We start from the raw sequence: 9,682 nt of genomic DNA on the forward strand, positions 1-9,682 counted from the left end.
AGCCTAATTCTGAAAGATAGCCAGTATATTAGTGTTTACCAGAGGAGGAAAACAGGAAAGAGAGAACAAGGAAAAACAGGTAATGGGAACATTTCCTTTTGACAAAATGAAAATGTTGTGGAATTAACAGTACTGATAAATGCAAACTCTTAGAAGACATTGTAAAAATTCTGAATTGTAAAAATTTTGTTTGTATTTGTTTTGGGGCCACACCCGGTGATGCTCAGGGGTTACTCCTGGCTCTGCACTCAGGAATTATTCCTGGTGGTGTTTGGAGGACCGCATGGGACGCCAGGGCTCAAACCATGGGCTGCCAGGTACAAGGCAAGCACCATATGTGCTGAGCTATCTTTCCAGCCCTGAACTGTAGACTTTAAGTTTTTATTTATTTATTATTTAAATGTAGGAGTACTGCTACTTATTCAGCCACTGATTAAGCTTACGGAAGCAGGCATGAATGCCACTAAATTGCTGACTGTAAAAGGGCAGATTTTGTTTTTTCTTTCTTTTTTCAATTTTTTTAATTGAAAAACAAAATTAAAATAGATTTTTCTGCCTCTGTAGAAATCTGTGTTCTCTCCTGAGCATCTCTCTCTCTCTCCCTCTCTCTGTCTTCCCCCCCCCCCAATAAAATAAAAATACAAAAAAGGGGGTGAGGAAAAGAGCACAAAGTGCTGAGGATATGACTGGCATTAACAAGGCCCTGAGTTCAAGTGCCATCACCACATGGTTCCCTCAGCACCAAAGAAGCAGTCCTCATGGCCACCCAGTACTACTGGGGATGGATGGTTTGGTGGCTCCTGAGCATCACCTGATTGGCCCTGACATCCCCTAGCATCACCAGACCCAAGCACTGAACCATCCCTGCAGGCACACAGAGTATCACTGAATTTTGAGCACTGCTATGGGTGGCCCCCGAAAACATACAGAAAGTACTGCCCAACTCAATGTTCACTGCTCTCTGTGTTCCTTCTATCCCAACACAGCAAAATTGTATTAAAGAGAAGAGAGTTTAGTCCTCTCTCAGTAGAGCAGCAGAAAGCACAACTGTTCTGTCACATACAGTCTACTCAAATTCTGTAATCCTCACATTCTATACAAACCACTTCCCAGAGCTGACCCATTACCATCACTCAACAGAACTTTACAGTCTTGTAATCATTCTACCTACTTCCAGTCTAGTTATCCTCCATATTATATTCTCTATACATACATATGTATGTGTGTGTGCGTGTGTATGTGTATTATCTATTGTTTTCCTTCCAAATCCAGGGTTCCACAAATGCAAAGAAATTGTTTCACCACTGAGCTACCACCCCAGACCCAGCAGCAGTTCTTTCTGAAATATTTTGGAAAAAAAAATAAATAACGGGGCCGAAGCAATAGTACAGCGGGTAGGGTGTTTGCCTCGCACGCAGCCAACATGAGTTCAATCCCCAGCATCCCATATGGTCCCCCAAGTACCACCAGGAGTAATTCCTGAACACAGAGCCAGGTGTAACCCAAGCATCACTGGGTAACCCAAGAGACAGCTCAACGAACTTGAGTACATGCTCTGTATGCAAGAGGTCAAATTCAGTCTTGGTCACCACATGGTGCCTTGAGCACTGATAAAGAATATTCTCAAATACTAAGCAGGAAATAGTTCCTAAGTACCACCATGTGACACAGAATACGAAATAGAACATGAATCTAGCATGATTCTTATAAGTTTTATAAGTTATAAACTGTAATAATCTACCATATTAGGGGTAAGAAGATAGTACGTGGGAAGAAACTTGCCTGGCAAGCAGCAGACCTGGGTTCCATCCCCAGCACCATATATGGTCAATCCTCCAGGCCCAGGAAGGAGGTACCACTAAGCACAGAGTCAGAGAGTAAGCTCTGAGCATAGCCCGGTACAGCCCCCCAAAAATAATCATCATTATCTATCATTTCAGTAATAATGTACTACCACTGAAACTAAAAGGTCTATCAGAAGTATGAAAGAAAGGAGCTGGAGTCATAGTGCAGCAGGTATGAGGCTTGCCTTGCACATGGCTGACCTAGGTTTAATCACCAGCACCCCCAATAGTGCCCCAAACCTGCCAGGAGAGATCCCTGAGTACAAAGCAAGAAGTCCTGTGCACCACTGGGTGTGTCCCTACCCCCATAAAAAAAAAAAGTGTGAAAAATAAATCCAGTAGCTAGAGAGATAGTACATCCGTAGAGCACTTGCCTTGGAAGCAGTCAACCTGGATTCGCTCTCTGATACACCTTGTGGTGACCTCATGCCCAGCAGGAGTGATCCCTGAGTGTACAGCCAGGCTTAAGCCCTGAGCACCTCTGTATGTGACCCCCAAATAAAATAATAAGGACTGGGGACCAAAGCGATAACATACCAGTTAGCACATTTGCCTTGTATGTGGTAGACCTGGGTTCAATCCCCAGCATCCTATGTGGTCCCCCAAGCACCACCAGGAATAATTCCTGAGTGCAGACCCAGGAGTAAACCCTGAGCATTGCCGAGTATTGCCCATGAAACAAACAAAAATAAGTCCAAGGTAACAACATCCTGATCTATGTTAAAGCACAAAAATGCTTTTGTTAGGAATTTCTCAAAAGCACACTGGGCAAAAATCACACATTACAGAGCATACTATTCAGTTATAGGATTCTACTTAAATACATTCTTGAAAGAATTTAATATTTTTTAACATTGAAAATGACAAATACATTTTTTTTCAGTACTTCATTTAGGGTGGAGGTGGGGTCTGAGCCTTAGTTAGTGGTGCTGGAGCCTATTCCCAAAGTTATTCAAGGATTATGTGGTGCGGGGTTATAACTGGTGTTTGTGCCATGCAAGATGGGTGCTTTAATCCCTATAATATCTCTCGGGCCCTTTATCTGCATATCTTAAAAGCAACATTTAAAAAAAAGCATCACTAGAACCAGAGCCAGAGACATCAGGTTAGGGCACTTGCCTTCCACAGGGCCAACCAAGGTTCTATTACTAGCATTCCATAGGTGTCCCAGCCCCACAAGAAGTAATTCCTGAGTTCAGAACCAGGAGTAAGCCCTGAGCACCACCGGTAGCCCAAAGAACCTAAGCATCACTAAGGAGTCTTTCAATTACCAAAATATACTGTCACATAATGATCTTTTTTTTAAAAAAAACTTTGTGACAAATAGAATAAAAATAGAAAGTCTTACATCAGGGGGTCAGAGAGATACTAGGGCACTTGCCTACCTGAGTTCAATTCCTGGCACCCAATATAGTCCTTCAAGTCCCAACATCTAGAGTTATACCTGAACATAAAGTCAGGAGAAAACCCTGAGCACCAGCAAGTGAGATCCAAAAACAAAAAAAAATTACTTCAAAATACAAATATGTGGTAAAATATCATAAACATAAATCCTTCTAAAAAATAAATTCTTTCATTTAAATACAAAAAATAAAAGCATGGAGACAGAGAGCTAGGCACTTATCTTGCGTGAGGCCAATTCGATCCCTGGCACCATACATGACACCTAGATGACCACCAGGAATGATCCTATTCTTGAGCACCACTGGGTATGGCCCAAACATCCCACTCCCCTCAAAAATGAAAGAAGATGAGAACTCAGGAATATGATCAGTTAATCTTTGATAAAGGAATAAGAAATAAGAAGTGAAGCAGGGAAAACCTCAAAAGGTAAAGGTAAAGGCCCTCCCGTTGATCGTCGATTTGCTCGAGCGGGCCCAGTAACGTCTCCATTGGAGACTGTTGTTACTGTGTCTGGCATATCGAATACTCTCGGTAGCTTGCCGGGCTCTCCGAGAGGGGCGGAGGAATCGAACTCGGGTCGGCCATGTTGGCCGCTTGTAAGGCGAACGCCCTACCCGCTGTGCTATCGCTCCAGCCACCTTGCTAACAGACCTGAATCCATAAGGTAAATAGAGGAAAATGTAGGCAGAATTCTCCCTGACATTGAAGCTACAGGCGTCTTCAAGGATGAAACACCACCGACCAAGCAAGTGGAAGCAAACATAAACAAATGGTACTACGTTAAATTAAGAAGTTTCTGTATCTCAAAGGAAATGATGACCTAGATATAAAGTACACAGAATTGGAGAAATTATTTACCCAACATGTATCTGATAAGGGGTTAATACCCAAGATACATATAAGGCAGAACTTTACTAGAAAAAAAAATCCAACCCCATCAAAAAATGGAGGAGATAACAGAAACTTCTTGAAAGAAGAAATATAAATAGCCAAATGACACATGTTAAAATGCTCCACAATAGAAGAAAACTATCCAATAAAGAAAATTATCTAACCAAAGAAAATATTAGACAAAAGAAAATCTTTGTACTTTTAAAATTTATTTTCATTAAAATACTGTATCATCTTTAAACAAAAAAATAAATAAAATGCTCCACATCATCATCATGCAAACCAAACAACGATAAGATATTTCACATCACAAAGACTGACACACATCAAAAAGAACAAGAACAACCAGTGCTGATGGGTATGTGGGAGAAAAAAAAAGGAGAAAAGGGGCTCTTATTCACTACTGGTAGGCATGTTGTTCTTCCAGCCTTTTGGGAAAACAATATGGATATTCCTCAAAAAACTAGAAACTGAGTTCCCATAAGACCCCATAATAATGCTCCTGGGAATATACCCTGTACCCTAGAGCCTAAAAAACATAAGGCAAAAAAGGCATCTGCACTTCTATGTTCATTGCAGCACTATTCACAATAACCAGAATCTGGAAACAACCCAAACACCCAAGAACAGATGAAGAGATAAGAAAACTATGGTACATCTACACAATGGACTCCACAGCCATTAGGAAAACTGAAGTCATGAAATTTGCATATACATGGATGGACATGGAGAGTATCATGCTAAGCAAAATGAGTCAGAGACAGAGGGACAGACATAGAATGATGGATGATAATTTAAAAAAAAAACAGCATGAGAGTAATATCCAAAGACAATAGAAATGAGGGCTACGAGGACTGGTCCATAGTAGTAAGCTTGCCAAAGTGGGTGGGGGAGTATAGTTCTGATAGACAAGGACTGGAAATGATCACTCTGGAAAAAAACTGGGTACTGAAAAAAGGTAAAGTAATATACATGATACCCTTGTGGCAACAGTATCGCAAACCACAGTGCCTATGAGGAAAAGGGAGATGGAAGAAGAGAGGGAGAGAGAGAGAAGAAAAGTGTCTTCCATGGAGGTGGGGAGGGACAATGGGGACATTGGCGATGGGAAATGTACACTGGTAAAAGGATGGGTGTTAGAACATTGTACCACTGAAACTCAATTATAAACAACTTTGTAACTGTGTATATATCTCAAGGTGGTTCAATAAAAAAAATTTCAATTTTTTTTTTTTCGCTTTTTGGGTCACACCTGGCAATGCACAGGGGTTACTCCTGGCTCATGCACTCAGGAATTACTCCTGGCGGTGCCCAGAAGATCATATGGGATGCTGGGAATTGAAGCCGGGTCAGCCGCGTGCAAGGCAAACGCCCTTCCTGCTGTGCTATCACTCCAGCCCCAAAAATTTCAATTTTTTTAAAGAAAAAGAGAACACAAAAAGGAAACACAAAAAGGCTCAATACAATCAATACTTAATTCTAATTGCAATTTTGTTAAAGTAAAATATTAAATATGGACAACTTCTCAACTTTTACTACACAAAATATTAAGATGTACAAAACATGTTAAAGAGGTCAGAAAGATAGGACTGCGGGCAGGGTGCTGGCTTTGCAAGCCACATACCCAGGTCTGGTTACACACATTCTGTAAGATCCCCAAACCCTGCTAAGAGATCCCTAAGTACAGAGCCGGGAGTAAGCCCTGAGCACCACAAGATATGGCCTCCCGCCCCCAAAAAAGAATTGGCTGTGCTTCTAGGACTTACTACTATGTTACTAGTATATTCCCAAAGAGAACTTAAGCTTTTGGAGTAAGTTTTTGTGTAAAATTAGAAATTCATTATAGTAATCCTTTTTCTCTTAATGCTAATAGAATCTTCATTTAAAGGCAGTAATAATGGAAATACTGAGCACTTAAAACTAGCTGTTCAGGCCACAGCAATAGTACAGCAGCTAGGGCACTCTTGCATTGCATGCATTATACATGGGTTCACCACCACATACGTTGCTGAGTCCTGCTAGGAGTGATCCTGAGCACTGAGTCAAGGTAAGCCCTGAGCACCACCAAATTTGTGGCAAAAATAAATAAATAAATAAACCCAGCAGTTCTAAAACCATAACCTGAAATTTACATTTTCCTAATACTGCAAAACTTTTTTAAGACTAAAGTTTCCAATATACTTTCATTTCTCAGACAAGCTGGGGTGCAGGGGGAGTAAATGAAAGGAAAAAATGGAAAAAAGAACATTTAAATCTGAAAGACCTTCAATTTACTAGTTCCTTTAACCAAGCATTAACCTAAGATGTATGAGGCTTTACATACAAAGTTGTGAGATTAAAGTATTTATTCCAAACAAAATGCTGTATTATTCAGATTTAGATCATATTTACATTATTCAAACTGAAACTTTTCTTAATAGATTGTCATACAATACCAAGCAAGATAAGGTGAATTCACTTTTCCTAGCGAATTCACTTGTTGCTGTTCTACAGCACTTACATGAAATGCAGATAGCTTCTGAATGACTAACAAAAGGGAATAGTTTCTGAATCTTACCGATTATTTTCTCATTTTACATGACAGTGAGACAGAAAGTCAGCAAAAAAAAAAAAACTGTGTCATGTAGTTGTTCAGAGCACTCCAAACTCAAAAAGAAAAATAAGAAAATTGAGACTGAACTTAATTACTTGGCATAGCTGAAATTTAAGTAGCCAGTTTTCACTTTTTTCCATAAGCATAAACGATATCTTAATATAAATGCAGTACTTGTTTTTATGCAGAAAAGTGAAGAAAATCTTTTACGAATAATCTTTAAAAGTGTTTCTCAAGGAGTGGGTGTCAAAGGAGGCCACAGGTGAAAAATGGCAAATGAGGGGGCCACAGCAGGAGCCAACGGGGAGGGTGGAGAGGTGGCTGGGACACACAGGAAAGAAACAGGTGAAGGGGGCCAGGATAGGAAAAAGGGTGAATAAGGGGATAGTGATTTAAAAGAACCGTTCAAAAATAGATGACATTTACGTTTTAAAGTACTATCTGTTGCTTTCTACAGGAAACACATTATCCTTTTTCAAGAACTTCTAAGAACTATCTGCTAGCCTATAAATGAGCCCTCTAGTTTAATCTGAATATTTCAGATAGCTAAAGCATTTTATTCTAAAGACCAAAAAAAAAAAAAACCACATCATTCACTCACTCACTCTCAAATAAAAAAGTGAGGACTTCTACTTCTCTAATCTCTCCCAACAATTAAGCAAATTGCACTTTGGGGACATATTTACATTTGAAAGGAACCCAGCCAATCCCCTTCACTTCAGTTTCATCACAACGCAAAATAGCATCTGACAATTTACAGGATCAATAAAGGAAAACAAATCACCAAACCCAAAATCCCTGGAAACCCAAGAAAAGAACTGCTCTGGAAGAAGTTGCATTCAAGATCACCAACATTCTCTTTCAGAACCTCTCCATTCCAAATTCTTTTCCCGGTTAAATCAAATTCCGCTAAAATTCCCAAGTCCTGTTTACAACAATAAATGAGATCCTGCTTCATCAACGTAACCTCGCGAGCACCCCAATATACAGTTCGGCTTCTAGAATCGGATGACTTCACCTGCTTTTTTTTGTCCTTTTTCTGTTTTACCTTCCAAACCACTCTAATTCTTGCATTTCTATCCTATCGGTCCTGCAACCTCCCCCCCCCCCGCATCCCCCCTCAAAATAAATAGATAAGTAAATAAATAAATAATAAAAGACACGTTCAACACGGGCGAAATGGGCCTCGGCGAGACATCTTTCAACTGGCTCCAACTCCTTGAGCGAGGCCCGCGGCCACCCCCGGCCGGCGGCCACCACCCCCAGCCCCCCACCCCCGGGGTTTCCTGGGGCAGGCCTCGGCACCCGGCGACCAAGCACACCTTCCTCCGGCGCTCGCCCGACCCACCCCTCCACTTCCTACTTCATCCCGCGCCCGCGGTGGTCGGGCTGCCCGGGGCGATCTTACCTTCATGGTGATCCGGGGCCGAGGCTCCCCTCGAGAACACCCGCGTCACCTGCACCTGAGAGAAGAAACAAAAAGACACCCCCCCGGTCAACACCACGGGGTACCCGCTTCTCGGTCCCGAACGGGGGGCGGCGGAGGGAGCGCCCCCGGCGCTGCCCGCACCCCGAAGGCCGGCGCCGACCACGACCGCGACGGCGGCGACCGCCCCCCACCGCGGGCAAACCGAAGGCCGATTCGGGGTCTCCCCACCTCCCGCGAACCACCGCCCCCCACCCCGGTCTCGTCATCCCCCGCCAACCCGGCCACCTACACAGCTCGGCGGCTTCCCGTCCCCATTGTCGGGACGCGATGGAGTTTGTCGTCTCCGACAATGACGCCATTTCTGTCAGCGAAGAAAACTCCCCAGCAGCCGGGGCCCGGCGCGGGGCCGCGGGGCCGCCCGCCCTCCCCGCAGGCCTTGCGCGCCCCGGCCCGGGCGTCGGGACCCGAAGGGCCGGGCCGGGCCTCGAGGAGCCCGGCGGGGGCCGCAGGGGCGCGGGAACGGGGGGAGGGGAAGGAGCCTCGCTCGGGGCGCCGAGCAGGACGACCCACCTCGGAGCCGCTGCCCACGTCCCGGTCGCCCGCGGGGCCCCGACAAGTGGGAGCGGGCCCCACCAGCGACCCGTCGAGCCCGGCGCCGGGGACAGGCCCACGGGCCGGGGGCGGGGAGGGGGAGAGGGGCCGCTCCCCTCCCGCGCTGGCCCGGGGCGCCCCCCCCCTCCGCCGCCGAGGGCCGCTGAGCCGCCGAGGGCGCGACCCCCAGGCCGGGGCACGGCTCGGACTCCCGAAACTGCGGGAAGGGGAGTGGGCCCCCCACTGGGGGGGCTGCTCCCCGGAGGCCGAGGCCCGGATTCGGGCACTCGGAAGGAGACGGCCACAGCGATCGTCCCCGGCTCCTTGACGCGGCCCGATGACTCCCCCACCCCGCAAGGAACCCCGCACGAGAACGCGAGCGCCTCCGAAAATGCCCTACCTTCCACAGAGGCGAGCTCTGACCCCGGCACGTCCGGAGTCCCTTCTCCCCTACTCCCCCCCCGCCCCAAAACCAGCCAGGCCAGGGGGAGAGATGGGGGAAGAAGGGCGGCGGGTCCAGCGGTTGCTGAGGCTGAAGCTCCGGCTCCTCCTCCTCCCGCGGCGGCGACTGGTACCTTTGTTTGGCGGCCGCTCGGGCTCCCTCGTTGGGGGGAGGGGGACCACGAAAAATCCCTCCCGGACTGGAGGTCCGGGCCCCCAGTCGCGCTGCCCTCCAGAGGACGGCGGCGACAGACCCTCTGCGGCTCCCTCCGGGCAGAGATCCAAGCAGCGGCCGTGGCGGCGGCGAGCAAAAGCTCCAAGCGTCTCCCTCCGCTCCGGCGCCCGAGCTCCTTACTCCGGACTCGACTGACGGGCAAACATCGCTTTCCCCCCCCTTCCCCGGTCCCCCCCTTCCCGTCTCTCTCCCCGCCCCTCGATTTTTTCCTCCCCTCCCCTACCTCGTTCCCGGATGGCCCCTCGGACGCCCGC

The 9,682-nt window shown here is 46.3% G+C and overlaps 1 protein-coding gene across 5 annotated transcripts in view; it reads right to left on the reverse strand.

The window, feature by feature from the left end:
* Positions 1–9,596, reverse strand: part of ARID4B (AT-rich interaction domain 4B) — a 142,826-nt gene extending 133,230 nt beyond the window's left edge. For 4 of the 5 annotated variants that reach the window (XM_056113647.1, XM_056113649.1, XM_056113648.1 and 1 more), the window contains exons 1-2: positions 9,153–9,596; positions 8,141–8,195 (exon numbers count right to left, since the gene is read on the reverse strand). In XM_056113647.1, the coding sequence (XP_055969622.1) occupies positions 8,141–8,146 (6 nt within the window). In that variant the 5' untranslated portion in view covers positions 8,147–8,195; positions 9,153–9,596. The remainder of the gene's footprint in view (positions 1–8,140; positions 8,196–9,152) is intronic. The other variant, XM_056113646.1, reaches the window with a different exon arrangement.
* Positions 9,597–9,682: the final 86 nt, after the last annotated feature.

The sequence above is a fragment of the Sorex fumeus genome, unplaced genomic scaffold, assembly GCF_029834395.1.
Source record: "Sorex fumeus unplaced genomic scaffold, SorFum_2.1 ptg000021l, whole genome shotgun sequence".
Lineage (NCBI taxonomy): Eukaryota > Metazoa > Chordata > Mammalia > Eulipotyphla > Soricidae > Sorex > Sorex fumeus.